The following is a 22,775-nucleotide window of genomic DNA, read 5'->3' on the forward strand; positions in this document are numbered from 1 at the left end:
AGCAAAAAGAAAAACTTGGAACGAGCTGCTTTCTCAGAAAAGATCACCTCTTTTCTTACTTCCATATTAGTATAATCATTTTTCTAGCTTTCAGTCAAATTAGATAAATAAAGCAATATCCAACAGATAAATGCCCAGGACTTGCTACTTAGACTAAGTTCTTCATGCTAAGGAACAGGGAGTGAACAACACACACTATCCTCTTCTAGGTTTGTAACAAACAATTATCTTGCCCAAGGTATATAATTCACCATCAGTAAACTTGCACAAAAATGCACTATACATTGAACAGCACCATCAATCGATGAAACAGATGAGGAAGAAAAGAGGAAAAGACGACAAAGGAATATGGGAGAAAAGTGCAAGGGAATTCTACAATCACGTGTGGTTCCGCTAGTTACCACCAGGGAGAAGAAAAACTAGGGACCAAAAATGTAGTAGACAATTACACAGAGAAGACCAGACAGGAAAAGAATAAAGCAAGTATGAAGATACACACATTCTGCCATTCCACTGTATTTTTCTGGCTGAAGAGACTTTAATATAAAGTCAGAGCGGCAGAACACTCTTGCAAGTACAGATGATACCAGTACAGGCACAACACTGCTGCTGCACCCAGTGGCTGTCTGCCCACACAGCTGAGCCTGAACTTGGCAAGAACCCTCACATACACTTTCTTGCACCTCCGCTGCCCCAGACAGTTTGAAATATGATCATAGGCTCACAATGAAACCCTTGTCCCATTTCAAAGTAATCTCCTGTGGGCCTACACAGGACAGGCAGTTAACTTACAGGCTCCAATTCAGATAACGTCAGCATAATATTTTTCATGGAGAAACTCAGCGGACATGATCTAAAATACATGTAAATGCAAATACAACAGAACTGCAAAGCTCCCTAAAAACCCTGAATTAAGTTTAGGTGTGGCTCCACTACATATGACACACAGGCTACTCAAAGTCTACCTTTTGGAGCAGCTGCCAACCAATAATGAAGTTCAAAAGCCAAGAGCTCTTCACCAGCTTCCCATCAAAATATCCAGCCTAAGAAAAGCCAGCTTTCAGTCTACACAGGCAGAGAGATTACTCACTCCTCAGTCTGTGACCAATGCCCTTCACCTCTTTAGTACAACCTACACTAAGGTTGGCTTATTAACCTAATCTATCATACTAAGTATGACAGATAAGTGATTCTACAACAATTTGGCCTGGAAAGGTTAAACACCGCATGCGTGGACAACAGTACTCAAAGCATTTTTCCCCTCAAGAAACAGAAAGTCTGAAAATACAACTTATTATTTCCAGCACATCAAGTAAGGAAAAATTATGAGCAAAAAGGAGAGTCTTTTCCCCCTGCTGCAACCCAAGTTTTTTCCTTCCTAGATTTATATAAGGGCTGCCAGGAGGGAACAAGTAACCAAAATTGCTATTTTAGTTTACAAAAGTGGAGTGCTTAAGACAGAGAGGAAGCAACTGACCAGAAAATATCACTCCAAACAAGCTTCAAAGTTACAAAATTTTAGAAGCGTTATTCACTGATGAACTTCACAGAGAAATGTGTTAAGCTTTCATTTTAACTTAAAAACAAGCAGCCACCTTCATTCCAGACTTACCACACCTCTAATTTTTTAAAGAGCATATGATATATTTATTTGCATCTAGAGAAGGCCACTACTGGCTTAACTGTTTGAAGCCATACATTTAAAACTTCCTCTGCTAAAAGGACATCTGTGTGGAGAATACACAGGTATGCATATCTGCAAAATGAATTTAGAATGACAGTTAAGGTGTTAGCTTTACTCTCAGAAATCAGAGAGCAGAAAATAGTGATAGTGATTGCATGCTTAGATTCAGCTGATGGAAATACATCACACTCTAGTAGCTCAAAACTTTCTTAGAAAGTTGTATTTTTAAATCAAAAACTGTTTAAATTTCTGTACATTACAGCTATGACAACTGATTTACAAAAAAAATAACACAGTAATGTTAGTTCTTGAATCTCACTAGCCTAATTTTTTAAAATTAGCTTTCAGAACATATTCACACAGAAAAAACACATGCTTATTTTTGTTTGCTAAGTTTTAAAAGAAAATTCTCTGCTGAAATAGCAAAAAATTGGCACAGAAACAGATTTTACTACTGGGAATATGGAGCTGGACACATTAAGGCATATAAAAAAAATACATCTTTCTTTTAAGTTATTGAAGTTAACTTGCAGTAGAATTACAGTATTTCCTCTGAAAGAAAAAAAGATTAAATGGGTAACTGTTGTCAACAAGTATCACTACTGCCGACAGCTCACTGTCTACAAAACTTTCTCAATCTTGAGCTTCACAGAAGCACATGACAAAATTTCAGGCTTAATTTAATCCATAAATCAAAGCTGATTCATAAAAACTTTCAAAAATTCAGCAAGTAGAAATTAAATACAAATTACTTCTACTGTAACTGTATCATAAGAAAAATAAAAATCAGATTTACCATTACAATTCATGCTAATACCTAAAAGAAAAAGAACTTCCATACAATTAAAATCTCACCCAAATTACAGCGATACATTTAAATTCAGAATACTGACATATTTAAGGTAGCTACAGATCCTCTACACACACATTTTATCAAAATAAAAGCTAACATTGATCTAAAAAGATAAGCAAATTGTTCATCATTAAAATGAAAAAATGCGACAGCAAATTCCATATTAATACTACCATCCTGTAAAATAGAAGTTTTGAATTCTGCACTAAATTACTGAATAACAAATCACCAACCATTTAATTTATTGACTATCACATACAGTGCATAGAATTCAAACAAAAAGCACAAGACATGTTAGTGGTTTCCCCACAGTTCTCAAAAATTTTACTGCACTCATCAGGCTAAACAGCACAAGCAAATACACAAATAGTTCAAAGCTGCAATCGATTTTAAAGTTAAAAGAGAAGCAGTACTTTGCTGAAGCATAAAAGAAGAGACAAAAGCTGTGGTTTCTCACGTCCCAGGCGGGAGGTAGCTGTGGCAGGCAGTGGGGCTGTCCAAAGCCAGTCATTCTACATTTAATTTAGGATAAGGAAGGTTCAGGACATTGGGATCTAGCCTTATCAGGCAACAGTGCCCAAACCCAACTCCTTAACCACTGTCCCCCCTCACAGTACACTTGTTGTGTTAGCTCTTCTCGAAGTTCAACTCCTTTCCTTATTAAGCAAAAACAAGCCAAACAAAAATCAGGCTCAGCAAGTAACTTTTTCCTGTGTACAGGAGCATTTGTAGGAAACATGTAGTTCCAATATTGAACCAGTAGTACAATCCAGAAGAGCTAGTTAAGAGCAACAGCTGAGTTCACTGGAACAAAACCATCACTCAAAAGTTGAAGAGCTTTCGAACAGCTAGAGTGCCAAACGCAAAACTGAAAAGAATAAGCAAAAGAACAGCAAAATTACCTAGTAAAGTTGGTCACATAGAAGAGTTACTATTAACTTCACTGTGAGGGTGGTGAGACGCTGACAAAGGTTGCCCAGAGAAGTTGTGGATGCCCCCTCCCTGGAAGTGCTCAAGGCTAGGCTGGATGAGGTTTTGAGCAACCTGGTCTAGTGGAAGGTGATCCTGCCCATGGCAGAGGACTGGAAGGTGGTCCCTTCCAACCCAAACCATTCTAAGACTATATTATAGCCTTTTGGACACTATTCTTCAAATTTTACACTCATTTTTTACTAAAAACTGTGAGATAACTGGAGACTTGTACATATTCTAATTATTACCTTATTTTACCTTCTTAGAATCACACCAGTATTTTGATAATTGTATACGCCAAGGAAAATCCTCACTGGAATGACCAATCTGAACCTGACAGTAGTTCAGCCACTGATGACAACTAATTTTTATTTATTTTTTTAAGTCCCACAAGTACTTCCATACTTATGGAAGTACTTCAAGTTACCTGTAACAAGGCACTCCTTTTCTTGCCAAATAAAATGCTATCAATCATGAATGAACTTCCTTCTTTCACATTGCATAGGCAAAGACTATGAACTAATAAGGTATATGACTATTTGGCAATGTAACACAAATTACCTTAGTCTGCGTTTTGTTTTTATTTGCAAAATGAGTTGTCTCCCAACCTGCAGGTTTTTAAAAAAAGCAATAAACAAAAATGAACAATAATTGAGGTTGTATGGAACCTCTAAAGACCTGATCCAATTTTTCACTCACTTTGTAGTTTAGCTAGGTTGACTACCTCACAAATTCAACTAAGAGACTACAACAGGACACCAGTACAAGCCCTGCTAAAGCCAAGGTAATTGACAACTTCCTCCTGGATAACTTGCTATAAACTCAATTTCTGCATTTGAGCTCTGCCTGAGTTCCCCATACAACCCAGTCAGGCTTCTGCCACACTTTCTCAGCCTTCCCCATGTCAGAACAGACAGCTCCTGTGCTTGGAGAAGACTACCCTGAGTACTATCCAGTTCTCCAGGACTGCTTCAACTTGCCAAGCAGTCTCCCACAGGATCCTGGCAAACAAATCCTTGCTTAGGTCAAAAAAACCCTGCTCTTCGTAAGTCTATGGTTGTAATTCTGCTGTTTGTCTTACTCCTCCTGGGAACCTAAACCTCACCACTTCAGTCACAGACTTCACATCTGATTTCTACTTCCCTATTTCAACACAGCATCCTTACTAGTACACTCAGTAATTTGAGTCAAGAATTACCCTTCACACACATCAGAAAACTCAATTGCTTTCACTCGGTTTTTCTAGCAAAAATCAGGATGGTTAAAATGCTACATGAGTACTAGAGTTTGCAATAATAAGGCTTCCTCCAGTTTTCCAGAACTGGATTAATCTGCTTCTTATTCTTGATTAGGCCTGTGACATACATCCACCACTACACAGCCCTTTCTTATATTGAAGGTCTCCATCCTCCACTTACTCTAGCATAGCCTCTTGCAAAGCTCTTGGCTCTGCAGATTCTCTGCAAAAAACCTGTCTGCTTGACCTTCCTAATCCTGCAGTCAGCTCCTCCCTGGAGCTCCTTCACTTGCAACTCAGCATGTGGACCAGAGCACAGCTCCCACTTGTGAGAGCCACCTGGCCCATAGTTCCAGCCTCAGGGAGAAGCACCAGGCATTTTGCTACAAACCCAAGTCATGGAAGACTGCAGCCTCACTCCTTCCATGTACTTTAAATATTAATTCATGACTCCTGGCAAGATTTACCATTAACACATGTTCATTTACTCTAAGCCATTTTTCTTTCACACTTACAGTATGGCATAATAAGGAAACAATGAGGCCATGGGACAATGTTTGCACAGGGTATCATAAGAAACCAGTTCCTAGTATTTAACTAACAGTATTTCTAAAGCATCCTTTGGGAATGTAGTGTTGATACCACCTAAGAACAGACAAATACTTACTAAAAGTTTAATTTAAAGAAAGAACTGCACTACACAAACCAGTTTTAAGCTCCTCTAACTTCTTGCTAAATGCATAGAATTCCAGTTTTACGCAGTCTGGTTACAACTTAGAACTCCACTTGTGTTCACCAAACTACAATCTTCACCACGCACGTGTGATCATCACCTTATAAGCATACTTGCTGAGAAACAGGATCAGTTACCCACAGATATTTATATACCCCTATTAGCGAAAAACAAGACAAACTGAAGATAGGTGCTGTATTCTCTAGAAGACTAGAAATGAAAGCTTCCTTCAAGTTACCTCCAATACTCCACTATTGTTTTAAATCAATTAAAGAAATTCCTAATAGAAATATAAGATACACCTGCACCGTTCAGAACAATCTGAACATTTAAGTCAACACCAAGAAATACAGATTTTCATTAAATAGTCATTAGACATTCATGTGAACAGAACTTAATACAAGCGTTTTCACAACATCCTTCAGGATCTCCGCTATCCAGCATTATAACAAAGCATTACAAGTAGTGGAAATAGCAAGCACTCAAGTTTCACACATCTGGGAAAGTAATGCACTGTGTGGCACCACATGATAAGCAAAGCCACTCAACAGGAGAGACTTAAAGGTGCCTTCAAGCACTGCCAAGGTAAGTAAAGAAATCACATAATACCTGTACTAAGGCAGTTCACCTGATCCTTGAGAAAGTGCCTGTAACATACTTCAGTAAGAATCCACCAAAAAAAGTGCCAACCAGCAACAGCTGGAGGATCACCTGATGACACCTGTTTTTATGCAACACCACAAACCAACTGCAATCCCTGGCCATGCAGCAGCACCCCGCATTGCTAAATGGAACCTTGTCTCTGTGCAGTTCAATACAGCTGCTTCAGCTTCCACTCATGTTCCTCATTCCTTTATAGCTGGACTTATCTTAAAGGTCTTTTCCAACCTAAATGGTTCTATGATTCTCTCCCACAGCCATCTCCAACAGTTTGTGTTATTACAGCACCCAAGCTCAAGGTGTGTTCATTGCACTGATGGCTGAATGCACTTAAAGAGACCTATGGTACCCAATTATAATCTAAGATTACAAAGGAAAGGCGAAAGAACACAAAAAAAATTCTTAACAGGCTTTCTAGGACAAGCATTAGTTTAGACTAATATTTCTGTAAAATTGCAAAACAAAAAAAAAAGCCTCTTTGAAGATGAAAAAGGATGAGTGTGTAACAGCCTTAGTCAGGCAGCTCAGACTGCTCACATGGAATAAAGATGTGAAGAACTGTCCCCCTTCAATCCTGTCCTCCCCATCCCCTTCTAAAAATCACTATCATTCCAGTGCCCCCAACAGGTACCATTAGTGCCACACTGAATTTATGGTTGCTTCTTAGATTAATTCATGTTTCAGGAAACTACATATGAAATAGAAAGGATAACAAAATTATAAAAAGGTCAGTCTTGGAGACATGCTTTCTGGACAGAGATGATCCATTAGTACAGAAAGCAGACAAGGCAGGCAACACACCTTCCCAAGCAATCAGTGTGTCACACATTTGTCAACAGCTAAGCCCACACTAAAACCTATTTTGCTTTAAGAACTCCCATCATCCTACCTTACAACATCTGTAGTGTTACAGGTCAACAAGTGACCCGATATTAAACACTAACAACAAAGGGACTTCAAGAATTCATGCAACGCTGTACATCAAATTAACATTCAGGAATGAGACTCAGCATTGCCCAATTAGTACAGCAAGACAGAAACAAAAAAAAAAGTACTGTATCTAAACAGAATTTGATACAAGTGTTTCACAAAAAATTCTGCCTCAGGTCCATCTCTGTCTAGAAGTCACCCTAACAAATAAAGGAAAATTCAGCTCAGGGCTTGCTGACCAGTGTTTACACCCACACAGACAATAAAACAGGTAGTATTATCAAAGAGCACTGCTCATAAATACTGCCCAAAACCAGAGCATTCTTGCACGTCCACTACCACAGCTGATAACAAATAGCAGAGTAGACAATAATAGACAACAGTAGACAACATAAACCATAGGAGCAACAGATGTGAATCTGCACAATGAAACAGTTGCTGCTGAGGACCTGGGTGAAGGAGAGTCAGGAAAGGCAGTACAAAAGCCTCAAAGGAGAAGGGTCTAAGGACCTTCTGTTCTTGCTTCCAAGGGGGTGAGGCACGAGGAAACCATGTCACTGCAGCACCTCCTTCACAGAGGAACATGGTGTAACTATCTTTTTTTGTACAGCTGTACAGTCCTTTTGCCTTGACTTTAAGGTTGATCACTGATATGCCTGTACATCTCTCCAAAACCCTTAACTCTGGGTGCAGTGTCAGAGCCCTGCAGTCAGCAAGGTAAGGGAAGACAGTTTAAGTGATGGCTGATCTAATCCCAACTCATCCATACGCAGCTCTAGCATCTGTCAGACATTCCCCTGAAATATTTTAGCATACTAAATCAGCAGAAAAAAAAAGTTAACTAACTTGACAAATAAGGTGTCTGGTGTGTTCAGAGCACTGAAACAGCTCAGCACAAGGTCAGAAAAGTGCTAGAGCAAGAAAGGACCTAGAAGGGCAATACCATGCAAACAATGAGAGCTGTCTCAGGCAAGTGTACATTAGCATTTAAGTTCAAATGAGAGCACATTTTTTTAAGTTAATCACTCAGACACCCCCCACTTAACAACACAACTGCCTCCAACACACAGCTGTCTCAAAGGACAAGAAATTGATGTGTTCCAGGCAAAACCCAACCAGATGATGTATTCTAGCAAGCACAACAAACTACCACTAGCAAACACCAAGTCCATAGCACCAGACTAGAACCAGTCCAGATACTTAAAGGAAAGAAGCCAGGACTTCATGTCTTTCAGTATGAATCATTTCACCCTACAGACCCATTCCTGTTACTCTATGCTACCTACTGATGTAGACAGCCATCAGCACCCACAGAGCTGAAGAGTCACTCTCCATAGCACTGAGCACCTGCACAGTTAGCTAAGTTAGTTAGCTAAGTCACAGCTAACTTTTCTGACTCCACCTCTACATTTTACTGTCCCAAGGATAATTTAGTACATCTTCTGACAAAAACACCAGCTCCCCACCCCCTTCCAAATGATCTTTATGCCAAAAAAAAACCCTTCAGTCCATGTATTGATACTTCAAATAAATCAGCATGGTAATTAAATAATCTTCCTCACAAAGATGAAAAGATCTCGATTCAACTCCTTTCCACTGCATACTTCCCACTTCCAAGGAAGTGTGCCCCAAAGGACTGAAGCATGATTCTTAAAGCATTCTACCCTAAACCCTTCCTCTCCTGCTAAATATTAGTTTCAGTCAGAGTCCAACAAAAGCAACATTTCAGCTTAGCCATCAATCTACACAAAGGACTCTGATCCATTCCAAAGGTCATATATGCATTTCACATCATCCTATCACTGACTAAAATGCACTACAAATCTTTGCAGAACAAGCTGAATCTTTAGGACCCTCGACTCTGATAAGCCCCCAAACTTCTAAAATTGCAGAACAAGCTCACATTGCTCCTCACAGCTAATGAAAAATGTATTATTTCCTTGTCAAAAGCACCCTTCCCCAATCCATTCTGCTCAGAAGCAATGATGTAATTTTAAAAAGAGCAGACTACACTTGGCACACAAGATACAATTTTGAATAAAAGCACACTCATTACACAGAGATATGTGCGACATCCCAGAATGACCACTGCTTACATCTCTTATACAAAACTGTTCTGTAGTTCAACCAAGAAAGCAAGAGGATAGGATAACATCACCTCCACCATGTCTTCTAAAGAAATAAACATCACACTGTCTTGTTTTTGAAACAAAAAGTAAATATTTGAAAAACAAGCAGAACCACAGTTGCAAACCTGACCCTAACACTTCCTTGGTGAGATCTGGCACATTCCTATTCTGCACACCTTGCAAACAATAGCACTTACAAAGAGCTAATTTCTCCAGATAGTATCCACGCAAAGTCTATGCTATACACTCTAACAACAGTCTGGGAATTGTGTGTTTAAGGCATTAGTTTCTTTTCCATATAGGTACTTGAACAGATCTCTCAAGTTATCTAAGCAGAAACTTCTGAAGTGCCAGTGGGACATAATGAGCTGTCAAAATTACTGAACTTCTAGTTCTATAGCAGATGATGGAAGAAAGCTTTGCATATTTTGAAGAAGGAATCAGCAAAAAAATTACTAAATGAAACTTTGGACAAGCTTTAAGACCTCCGTATTTTTAAGTATGTTACAAGTAAAGAAGACTCCTCAGTTTTGGATAAACTTTCATTTTTCAATCTAATTAATTTTTTTATTAAAAATTCAGTGCCAAATTCCCACACAGTTTTTATTTTTGCCAACTAGATTTCTTAAGAATGAAAGAATCTGACTCATTACCCTCTAGGGAAATCTTCAGCAAAATTCAGTTTTTACTTGAGTCAAAAGCTTAACGTGTTCACCCAAATCATTCAGCTCAATACAGATTTGGTGTAGAAGCTTAGAAGGTTCATCAGCTTTGCCACTTCCCTAAAACACTTGTTCCCCTAACTTCTTTCTGACATACTGCCTCCAACTCCAAGCTTTAAAAAAAAATAATTAAAAAAATATTATTAGGAAAGGAATATAGATCTTACATTTCTATGTAATTTGATTTTTTCCCATTTTCCTTCACTCTGAAGACTACAGTGTCTGGAGAACAGCTGAATTCTGTGCAATTGCTTTTATATCGATAAAAGTATTTGCATCATTTTTGGTTTTATATTATCTAGGAGAACAAGGTGATTTGCAAAAGCTAAAAACATTGGGAGATGACTATACTTAAGGCAATTTAATACAATAACACCTGAAGTCTTAAGTGACTGATAGAATAAAAAAGAACTGTTAAAGTATAACAAACTATCCACTACTCATAAAGTTTCAGTAGTTTACATCACTTTCCCATGGGATTTTTTCAGTCATTTATAGTTCATTGCTTCATATGGCTACAGAATCCCTGCTGTGTTAAAAAATGCCAAATAAAATTATATCTCATTCACTGCTTTATGCTATACCTTCTTTTGTTCAGATCCAATTAGTGAAAGCTTGTTCTTCATTTATCATACTTTTAGCTGATTACATTAGGCATTACAATAGTTCTCTAGCTTTCCTTGACAATGTTTGCACCATCAGTGTTACATTTATGGTTGAGGAGGCTCTTTCATCTTAACCCTCTATTCCAATCAGTTCAGGGGGAAAAGTACATATGATTACTCTTGTTCAGCCAAAACTTTTTGCTTGTTTTCTCATCCCAAAAATAATTCCACCAGATGTTTTAATTAAAAAAAAATCCAAAATCTATTGGTCCTTCCCCATTTTACCTAACCAAGTGTAAAGAATTAGTGTTTTGCAAGCTGAACTCTGAAGTTTAAGAAAACAGCATTTCTAATAGTATACAATTTCTTTCTTCCACTTTCCCCAGAATAACAGATGTAATAAAACGTATTAGCCAGGATTTTCAAGACTCTAAAAACATCCATTATGACCTACTTTTCTGAATATACTCAGTACCACATGAATAAATGTATGCTCTTGAGGGCCTCAGTAGCCATTTTGTCAGGCTGTTTTCCCCAACCAACACAACAATCTTATTTCAGGACAGTTGCTAAAGCAGAAACAATAAGAAATAACTTGGGACACAATCTTTTTTCCCCACTTCACACCCCTTCCCACATCCACAAAGGTAAACATAATTCATTGCCATTTAATGTCCTTTACAGATCCCTGTAACTTTGCATTAATACACAAGCACCCAAAAGTCTGAAATCACCCAACTCCTTTTAAGTTTTGTTAACATTCCCTTCTCTATCACCTTACAATTTTAAGCTGTAGAAATTCTACAGAGCTTTGGCCATCTTTTAACTTAAGAGCACCAAACAGTATTTTGTTCTTTGTCTTTTCGTTCTTCAGGTTATTCGGCTCATGGCGGGTTGTTCAATTTTTGCCACATTCCCAATTTACAACTGCCCCTTCTGCTGCTTCCTGCTCACAACAGCTAAGTTATAATTTATTTATTTTTTTAAATTAAAATTCAATTCTACTGTTATGGTCTAGTTACTGGGTTTATATATTAATGAAAGGTATGTCAAAATTAATATTGCTCTATCAGCATATTGAAAACATTTGCCATGGTGCTCCACAGAAGCCAAGTCTGAAGAACAAGGAAAATAAAGTAGTTTAGTTGAAAGACTGCATGTATTTCAGCTACTCACACCACCACTTTTCAGGATTGTAAGCTCCACAAGGATTTCTGAGAATTTAGAAGTTTAAAAAAATGAAAAGAGTTGAATATTCAACAAAAAAAAATCCAAAATTAAGTTCTAGCATAAGATTATTCAACAGTGAGTCTTCCAGTACCCTTATTCAAAGGCCAACAATGATTTTGAGACTATGTATACCATTCCTACCCGTGCACCACTAAAAATGACCACTTGGGTCATTTATGCATGTGACACTGCATAGGTAATAAAACAGAAGCTATCACTGAAGAGCCTGAATTGTTAGATAACCTCACGACTTTTTTTTTCCCTCTTAAATATTTTGAGCGCAATCAAGGAACACTGCTTCAGTTCAATTTCAGTTCTGTTTTCAGCCAGAATGACAGAAAGGTCTGCCTTCCTTTTTTAGTTATATTTGTAAAAATAAGTAAGTATTAAGAGTATCAGGCTATATTTCAGCAAGTAGCCACACCAGTCACAAATGATTAAATAATGGGCTATTAATACATCTCAAAAGCTACTCTAACTTCTAAACAACAAGTTTATCTACTCTGCTAAATGTTATTTCTACATACTTTAATAAGAAAATATTTTTATAAACCATCCCTACCTACTTTAGTCACTTAAAATCAGGTGCCATTCTTTTCAGTAAAGAAACAACTTCAGAATGGGCAACTGGTTCAGTTGTGTAACTTCGTATTTATTTTTGCCTTTGGTTCAATGACCATCATCAGCAAGGTAGCTACCTGTAACATTCATTCTTTTGCAATACAAATCTTGAAGAAGTGAGGGATGCCTTGATTAATCCTGTCAAGCACGAAATCCAAAGGATATTCACAACTCTTTTGCAGCATCTTACTACTAAACAAACAAGTTTCTCCTAGCTACATGAGCACAGAGGTTCCATTAGCAGGTTGCTTCAGCTAACAAGTTAGATTTCAGTGTGTTTGACATTTTGCTACCCCTGGTGTAACTACAAAGGTAGCTGTTGATGGAACATGAACAAAACCAACACAGAACAAACATGGTCTGTTACTTTACAGCAAGTAACACTGTCAAAGAATCTGGCCTCTGGACTCATCTTTCAGGAGCATCCTGAAAGTCACATAGCCAGTCACACACATCGCTGCAATGGCCAGGTCATTCCCACAAACAATTAATAAATGGAGGTATCCACACCATTAAGACAGATGACATTAAACTACTTTGCAGTGCAAGCACCCAAGGTAGTAATTAAAGGATTTATAGTAGACATAAGTAACGTATATTATTAGACAAAAAAAAAAAAAAAAAAACACTTAGATTTAATACCACTACCCTATTTTAAGCATACCAAACAGTGTCTCAAGTAGCCTCTCTCTCATTTCCCATTAAATACTTGGAGCTTCTTCAATGCAGGCAGCTAATGCTTAACCTTGTAAAGATAAGGTTTGATTGGTCTTTATGTAAGGATCCAAAGAGCTAAGTAGACACTATTTCACCCTTGCAGCATTTGTTAAGAGTCTAATCTCTAGTCCAGGAACTCAAAATGTCAGTATCTCATTTAATATACTTAATGTTATCTTTACGAAGTGTTAAAGTATTTCTGAGACACCAGCTTGGATTTAATTTCTCTTATGAATCATTACAAATTAAAGACCTTACTCCTATTTTATAGCTACAACAGCACTGTAAATTGAAGCAAACTAGACGTATTTTGAATTTCATCTTCTTCGTGCAATTCTTACTCCTTTTCATAAGGTCATAAATTGTACTCTTTCCAGTCATTCTTATTCCCTCATTATGATCTTCAGTCTTGGTTTTTACTTGCTTCTTTCAGATTTTTTCATAGTCTCTATCTCATAGCAGAGTCCACACAATAAACAAAGCCATCCAGACACACTGGAGAGAAGACCAATTCATTTTCTCAAGTCTACTATGGACTGGTGAAAGATTGTTTTCTTTTTGTGAAAGAATGTTTTCTTTTTTTAGGCAGCTTTTTTAATCTATTTTCAGGATAAATTCATGCCAGTGAGCAATGCTGCACAGTGCTACTAAACAGCAAATCCATTTATCCTAACCACAGATACCATAATATTATATAAAATGGAATACAGGTATCCATCAGCATGCTTCAGGTTTACTACAGGAATCACAGACGATAAGGAGGGGTTTGTATACATATCCATATCCATGTAACCCCTGGCTTCCATAAGAATTAGTCATTATGTCCATTAAAAATTCATTTCACAATTCATTAAGCACCCACAAGCCACTCTACTCGCCTAGTTATGGCTACCAGTTAAAAACCAAACATATTCTTTAGTCACCTCAGAAAGAAATAATTACTTGGCATAGAAATCCAGCAGCAGGACATTTGTTCTGTCTCAGAAAACCCAGTTTGTCCCTTGCTCTACCTACAGTTTATTAATATTAAGTGAGCTGGTCATGCAGTAATAGAATCAAAAATAGACAAAAGTGCTTTCAAAGTACAGAACTCCCAACAGTCCTCACCTTCCACTTAACTCTGAAAACACCTAAGTTCTAACCATTTCCATGGGTTCCATCAATTATTCTTCAGTTTTTCCATGTTGAACAACACACCACCTATATTCACAAGTCATATCCTACATAAAATACAATTTTTTTCCTGATAACTTGTCTGAGGAACCTCTTCTATTTAATCATAGCACAGATTTTTACTGACTTCCAGGTTTCAGCAAACTACCCTGGGACATGAAGGTACCCCCAGTTCCTTTTCCTGTAGCAGCTCTTGCAGACAAAGAATAATACGATTTTCTCCCCAGACAACAAGAATCACAGAGGTTGGAAGGGACCTCTGAAGATCAAGTCCAAACCCCTGCTGCAGCAGGAACACACAGGGCACATCACACAGGAACACATCCAGACAGGTCTTGGAAGTCTCCAAAGAAGGAGACTCCACAACCTCTCTGGGCAGCCTGTTCCAGTGCTCTGTCACTCTCACAGTAAAGTTTTTCCTGATGATGAGGTGGAACTTCCTGTGTTGCAGCTCCATGCCATTTCCCCTCGTACTATCACAGAGCACCACTGAGAAGAGATTGGCCCACTCTTGACATGCACCCTTCAGATATTTATAGATATTAATAATGTCCCCTCTTAGTTTTCTCCAGACTAAGCAGCTCCAGGTCTCTTAGCCTTTCCTCATATGACAGATGTTCCAGGCCCTTAATCATCCTCGTAGCTCTGTTAGACTCTTTCCAGCATATTCCTGTCCCTCTTGAACTGAGGAGCCCAGAACTGGACACGATACTCCAGATGTGGTCATACAAGGGCAGAGTAGATGGGGAGAAGAACCTCCCTTGTCCTGCTGGCCACACTGTTGTTAATACAGCCCCAGATACTACTGGCTCTGTTAGCCACAAGGGTACATCACTGTTCCATGGCTAACCTGGTGTCCACCGGGACTCCAAGGCCCTTCTCCATGGGGCTACTTTCTAGCAGGTCAACCTCTAACCTGTATCGGTGCATGGTGTTTTTTCTCCCCAGGTGCAGGACTCTACACTTATTCTTGTTGAACCTCATTATGTTCCTCTTTGTCCAACTCTCCAGATCTCACTGAATGGCTGCATAGCCTTCAAGGGTATCAGCCAAACCTACCAGCTTCATATCATCACCAAACTTGCTGAAGATAGAGTCTATCTCTTCATCCACGTCACTGAAGATCTTCAATAAGACTGGGCCCACTACTGACCACTGGGAAACCCCACTAGTCACAGGCCTCCCACTGGACTCTTCACCATTGATCACAACCCTCTGGTTTAGCCAGTTCTCAATCCATCTCACTGCCCACTCTTCTAACTCACACTTCCTGAGCTTATCCACAAGGATGTTTTGGAAGACAAGTGTCAAAAGCCTTGCTAGTCAAGAAAGACACCATCCACTGCTCTCCCTGCATCTATCCACTCTGTCACACCACGACAGAAGGCTATCAGATTAGTCAAACATGATTTCCCCTAGGTGAATCCAGGCTGGCTACTCCTGATAACCTTCTTTTCTTCCATGTGCTTAGAGATGACCCCCAAAATGAGCTGCTCCACCATCTTTCCAGGGATAGAGGTGAGGCTGACCAGTCTGTGGTTACCCAGGTCCTGTTTCTTGCCCTTCTTGAAGGCTGGAGTGACATTAGCTTTCCTCCAGTCTTCAGGCACCTCTCCCATCTTCCAGGACTTTTCAAAGATGATGGAGAGAGGTTTAGTGACACCTTCTGCCAGCTCCCTCAGCACACACGGGTGCATCCCATCAGGGCCCACAGATTTGTAGATGTCCAGTTTCTTTAACTGATCTTTAACCCAATCTTCTTCAATCAAGATGAAGTCTTCCTCACTCCTGCCTTCTTCTGTAGTCTGGAAGGTTTGGGAATGCTGAGGGTTGGCCTCAGCAGTAAAGACCAAGGCAGGGAAAGCTTTAAGTAACTCCGCTTTCTCCGTATCCTCTGTCACCAGGGCACCCGCTTGATTCAGTGGTGAGCCCACATTTCCCCTCGTCTTTTACCTCTGATGTACTTGAAGAAGCCTTTCATGTTGTCCTTGGCTTCCATTGCCAGCTTTAATTCTAAGAAGGCCTTAGTTTTCCTTGTTGCATCCCAACATTCTCAACCACATTCTTGTATTCATCCCAAACGGTCAACCCCTTCTTCCATGATCTATAAACTTCCTTCTTCCACTTAAGTTTGTCCAGAAGTGGCCTGCTCAATCATGCAGGTCTCCTGGCTCTCTTACTTGATTTCTTATTCTACGGGACACTTCGATCTTGAGCTTGGATGAGGTGGTGCTTGAGTATTAAACAACTCTCTTGGGCCCCTTTTCCTTCCAGTTATTTTCCTATTCTTCTTAGTTGGATTTATCAGGTACAGAAACAATTTACACCAAGTTCTATAGTATTTCATCAGATCCACTTTTGTTATCTTTTTTGTGCATGTTAGCAAAACAGAATTTAGATTTTACTGCCACTCTTACACTTTGTGTACGTATCTACCAGGTGTGACCACCTAGCTTCATCCAGGGAAAAAACAAGGTAACATTTACATAAGGAGAATGCAGAAGAGCTCACACAAAACCATGCTAAATACTTTTCCAACCCTCCCTTGCCTCAGTATCTCACTTCCTTTCAAGCACAAAGATGCTTCAGAATTGCCAACATGCCTACCTTGTTGAATTATTAAGAATTCCATCTACTATTTAAATTCAAGTAGTACTTACAGCATTGGCATCAACATCACTGTGAATGGCAACTGTTTTAATCCCCATCTTCTTACACGTTTTGATGACCTACCATACAAAAAGTGACAATTGTCAATATGTAAAATAACAATATTTTTAAGAATTAACTACAAAAGAGAAAAAAAAAATAAGATCACATACTTACTCGGCATGCAATCTCTCCTCTGTTGGCAATAAGGAGTTTTTCAAAAGTCTGAAGGGAAAAGAACAATAAGAATCTTGAGAGATGAACAAAACACAAGTTTTTTCTCCCTCCAGAAACATGCATTCTTTTCTTCTCCACTTCCACTAAAACCCTGGTTTATACATGAGATCTTCTATTGAGAATCAACTGAGATCTTCTACTTTTAAAAGGATTCTGCTGATTCAAAAAATATTATATAAACAATATGCTATACCTAGCTAGCACACACAGAGAAGAGAAATATGTTGACTATTCAAACCAGTATTCCCTGGATCTCTTTACCAACTAACTATAACTCTACAGAGGCTCTAGAAGCCGGCCAAGTCCAGGGAAGAAACTTGCAGGCAAGTACAGAAGCCAATGCCTCTAACCAGCACAGATGACCTATAATACCATACTCTGTTATGTGACAGCTTTTAAAAACATTCCAATCATAAGGAGATGTGCCTCTCTACCTAGGGCACGGATGGTAAAAGAGCAACACTTCCACCTTGTACAAGCATGGTTGCTGGCTTGTACCAGCTTTGCCCCTCCTTGTAGCTGAGCCCCCCCAGCAGCAAATGGCAAAATCCTGCACTGCCATCATGATATTTTTACACTCTCAATACTAAATAGCAACAAGTTGCAACACAACAGCACACCAACTTTAGTACACCCTGGAAAATCATTGGAACATTTTACACTGGAGGGCACTTAATGCTGTCAGTATACCTTCAATACTCCCATCATGCCTGTAAGAAGTGGATAACAAGCTGTCAGATGTCACTAAACCTTACATCCTAGATGAAAACTTCCCATAAAGAAAGAATGGTGGAGGAACAGTGTTGCTCAGCATAAAAACCTCATTGCTGGGAGAAGGGGTTATTACTGTTACTGGCGCACTTTTGACACTGCACCTGCTTGGTTGCTCATATAGACTGCCAATGAAGGGGACAGTCCTGCTTTACACAATTCCCCCCACTGCTTTCCATGCATCAGACCTAGAAAGATGTAGCCTTGGAACACATCAGTTCACCACACTAATCAGTCCTACTCTGCCTCCCACATTCCAAATAAAAAAACAAAAACAAAAACAAAAAAACACACAGGATAGGGAACCAGCAGGATACACCCCTTCAGGGACAGCCTGCAGTTATATCAGATTAAGTTTATCAAACTATACCCCAAGACATTGAATAGCTATTCTCCCTCCCCTACACCAAACAGCCGTTTTTCACATGGACTGGGGGAAAGGAAGTATTGCCACTGCAACAATGAAACTGTTTGTTAGCCCCACAGTCCTGAATTAATCTGGTAAGGGGCAGACAGGTGTAAAAGGAGGGGAAGGAACACTGCAAAATCCCAATATGAACAGCTGAAATATATACTGTTTGCTCCCCTACTCCAAACAGGGATACCCAAGGTGCCCTTGACCAAATTTACTTCTTCAAAGCCAGGGCTGCGCTGGCATCACATGACCAGTTTAAAAATACTACCATTTGACAACAACATACAGAAATTGAGTGATAAAAACCCTCCAGGTAAGAGCTGCAGCAAGTTTATACGGTAAATTCAGCCAGACCTGCTGAGAAACACAAACCCACCAGGCAGGCACACCCACATCCCACGCAAAAGATGGATCTTAGGCATCCCTAAGCAAGGTCAGTTATCAGAGGAAAAATACTGCAAGAACACCATAGGAGGTAGCAATTTGTTTGCAGAGCTTTTTTAGCTGAGGTCCTGGTCTGAAACTCAGTGAAAAAACTGCAAGGTTTTCCACAGGCTCACACAGCTGTTTCTGAATATAAATTTCAGCATTCTAGGTACCTGAAGCCTTTTAGGCATACAGACTTGAGGGAGAGTAAAAACGCTCTCAATTACTTGGCATTGAAGAGTTTAACAACTCAAATACTTTGTCAGCTTAGGTTTTGGTATGTAAAAGTTGTTTTACAAATCAAGTATGGTCACAATGCAAAACAAGACTCTCAGTATCAAGATTTTAAGAATACGTGACATTCATTTTCATTTTCTAACCCTGCAATAAAGACACAAACAGGAAGAGACTGGACTCTTGCTGCTGCTGCTGTTAAACACAAGCCTCAAATCCAGCACATAAAAAACTCAACAAAAAACAGATACTGCAGCATTTGTTATTTCCACTAATTGGCTTTAAAAGGTCTGATACAAAAGTCTTGGCATTAAAAAGACAGTGGAAGGGACAGGAAAGGGAAAAAATAGAAATAAGCTTAAACTATCTGTAGTAGCCACTGGTTAGAATGACATAGCTCCTAGTTAAGAGACAATTACATTGTCTAAACATAACTATGCCTTTAGAAAAGGAAGGGGATCTTGATTAAGAAGCAAGAACCATAAGAATACCAGTTTCTTCAGAAGACTTCTTTTTAAGCCACAGTTCTAGATACATCCTGTTCTTTAATACTACTTCACTAACCGTTCATTGAGTCTACGCCAATATATAAGAACAAGCCTATCCATCCAGAACTGTCAGCATTCTTGCCCTTCCATACCAGCTTACCTTCAGCCACATTATTTTTCCAAGCATGTTACTTTAGAGGCCATGCCAAGACAATCTCCCACAAGAAAAGTTTTTCTTGGCTAGTAACTGTAAATGGAGATTGCTACTGCACAAGTCCCAAGAGAAGGAATTCTTATTTTCTGCAGGCCTTGAAAGTCCATCTTTAGCCAAACTCCACAGTTCTCACCCCCATGTCAGATCATTTAACTGCTGCCACTCTTGCATACTTTTGTTTCTATGAAACGTTTTTGGCTAGTCTAGCTCCCAGATGTTTTAACAGGTCTATACCTCCCACACCATGCAAAATATTAATAGCTGTTTCGTAACTGTAACATGTTCAGGCCAGGACTTTACTTTCCAAGCTCATAATCACTAAGCCAACCATTTAAGGTATGCACTTGTAGTATTCAATCTTGAAAAGTAAATTGCAAATGCAACTTCCTTTTTGCTTTAAAAAAGGAAGAAAAGCACTTTATTAAACCAGTGATTGTACAGAGGTTACACTAGGAGAACTGCTGTTGTCAGTAGCAACACAGGGGAGAGGATAGCTTTAAAAGTCAAATGTCAGTGGTACAGTAAATTGTTAGAGAAAACATGCACCATACTGCTTACCTTTTCATTTGGATCATACACAGCAGAATACAGTCTATGTGAAGTTATAAGGCACCATCTCAAACGCAGTGTTTCACACTACAGAAGAAAAAGGAAATCAGAAGTTTTTTCCTGCTACAGTATTCCAGTAAGATAAAAACAGTTCATATACTGACATCTTGAGGAAACATTTCCATATCCTTTCATTCCCCCACCAAGTGGATGAAAGCTTAAAGATCTGCTCTCCCTCAAGGACACACCCAACTAACAGTAACTACAAACAATTCAGAAGCTCTAGATACAAAGTCATTAGCTTAGGTATAAATTATTTCTAATAAGCTCTCCACCATAACATCTTTCCATCTTGTTCCAAGAAACACCTACCAAGAAGTTCTCAGAAGAGCATGCGTGTGTGTGTATGTACTTGGGATGAGGAGAGGTCTTTGATGCTAAGGAGCTGTTGAGAATGGAGTGGGTAACGAACTGGGCCAGTATAGACAGCAAAAGCAGAACAGACTTTATATGCTAGTTCAGCTTCCAATCTTCCCCACCACAACCCCTGACAGAGGAAAGAGGTATTTTTCTCCTTTTCTCTGAGACTTCTGCTCTGAACCAGCTTTTAGAAAGCCTTAGCTCCTCTAGTTTAACAATTTTGCATGTGTCAGGAAAGGAAGCACACATGTAGTATTTCAAAGAGAAGGACAAACCATACAGCAAATTTGAAAGTGCACTAAGAGGGAGATGTAGGGAGGTACTTCTCAAATCATGTCACAAAATAATAGCAGCTACAGTTAAAGAAAAATAATCAGACAAATGACCCCACACCAAAGTCACATCAACAGAGATGCAGACTTGGGGAAAACTACACTTGCTCACCCAAACAGAACCAAACAGTCAAAAACCTTAATACCAACAACTGTTTAATAGAAAGCACAAAACAGCTATGACTGACAACTGCCAGAACTCAGAATCTGTCAATGCCGTCAGAAAGATATTTTTTTTTCCAGAAGTTGCAGAAATTTAAGTAAGATGGCTAGTAGAAAGCAAAGGCTCTCCTGTGAGAAAAGACTGAAAATGAAAACTGACTACATCAGAAAGGAGATTAAAAACACTGAGGAAGTACATGTTCATATAAAGAAGTTCCTTACATAATTCAGTTGCTCCTTCCCCAACATTAGTTAACACAATTTTATCAATTTTTACATTATCTGAATTTTACTGTAAGCTCACAGTGGCTCTGAAATACCATTGGCTGGCAGTAATTGGAATGAGAATGCTCCATACAAAGCCCTCTAGCCTTATCTAGCTTGAAGATACTTTTCATGTTGCACCATAGAAAGCAGAAACTGGCCCAGGAGTGTGCAGGGGACTACATTTGTAATGTAGCTGATATTACAACGTTATAAGGGAAAAAATATATTTCAGCACAAGTCCTGTAATACAGAACTAAAGGAAGCCTTAGAGCACACTACCTCATGCCAGCTCAGACCAAGCTTCATAAGTAGAAAGCTGCTACAGCTTCACAAAGGAGTAAGATCCCAGTCACTAGTGGCAGACATAACTTACACTGTCCCAGGTAATCAAGATAAACTTAATTATTCTGGAACTAAAAAGGTCAGTGGAAAGCAACTGTTCCAGCCTGTTTCACACACTGGGTTCTCTGGGTTCTCTTCCATTCAGTTGTTTTGGTGGGTGTTTTTGTTTCTTTTTTTTTTTACTTCACTCCAAAAAGAAAATCCAGAATAACAACCTGAAATGCAAGTTATTTTCTGTGCTAGAGTCAAAACCACCAATTTTTTTATATTTTTTTTTTCCGCATGGGCATATTATTCTTGATCTGAGGATAAGCTAGTACAAGCTGTTTCAGACATTAAAGGGGGAAGATACAGTTAAGGACTGAATTTTGCCAGCTGGTCATTACCCCCAGCCTACAGCAGGAGTGTTACACCTTCAGTGACTGTATTGCTATCTAGATCCTGTCGCAGGGAGGAACAAGGACAGCTATAGCAGAAGCAGCAGAGTATACCCTCCTGCTCCAGAGTACACTCAGTCAAGCAGATTAAGCCCCTCTCCTCTCAAACGCTATTGCCAGACATGCTTGTGGCACCACAAATATTCTGAAGAAGGTCACACAGGGGACACCAAAAACTCTCCACCAAGTTAATATTATTCATTGAAGAATGTGCCTCTTAAGGGTCAGTAGGGCTAATCCAAACACTTGCTATTTGCTGGGTGGGGAAAGGCAGAGGGGGTAAGGGAGGAAAAGTTTCTAAACTTTATTGTAAACACATTTTATGCAAAGCTAGTTTTGAATGCATATAAGAAGCCAGAAAAGTTATGCCACAGGTAGAAACTAGAAGGAAAGGCTATGATGGGAAAACTAGTTAGCATTAAGTTTCAGAATCTTAGCCATGGGCTGTCTTGAAAAAAAAGCTCTGTTCAAACTTTTTATACAGAAGAAGTAAAATTACCAAGCATTTAAAACCATGGAAAAGCATTAAACCACTCAGCTGTTTTTACACTATAGAATTGGACTGA

At 39.1% G+C, this 22,775-nt stretch overlaps 1 protein-coding gene across 1 annotated transcript in view; it reads right to left on the reverse strand.

Annotated features, from left to right (window-relative positions):
• PCCA (propionyl CoA carboxylase, alpha polypeptide) overlaps positions 1-22,775 on the reverse strand; it is a 321,407-nt gene that overhangs the window by 252,940 nt on the left and 45,692 nt on the right. Inside the window, exons 3-4 of the mRNA XM_009997976.1 lie at positions 17,093-17,165; positions 16,927-16,995 (exon numbers count right to left, since the gene is read on the reverse strand). Of these exons, the coding sequence (XP_009996278.1) occupies positions 16,927-16,995; positions 17,093-17,165 (142 nt within the window). The remainder of the gene's footprint in view (positions 1-16,926; positions 16,996-17,092; positions 17,166-22,775) is intronic.

Source organism: Chaetura pelagica, unplaced genomic scaffold (assembly GCF_000747805.2).
Source record: "Chaetura pelagica isolate M959 unplaced genomic scaffold, ChaPel_1.0 scaffold123, whole genome shotgun sequence".
NCBI lineage: Eukaryota > Metazoa > Chordata > Aves > Apodiformes > Apodidae > Chaetura > Chaetura pelagica.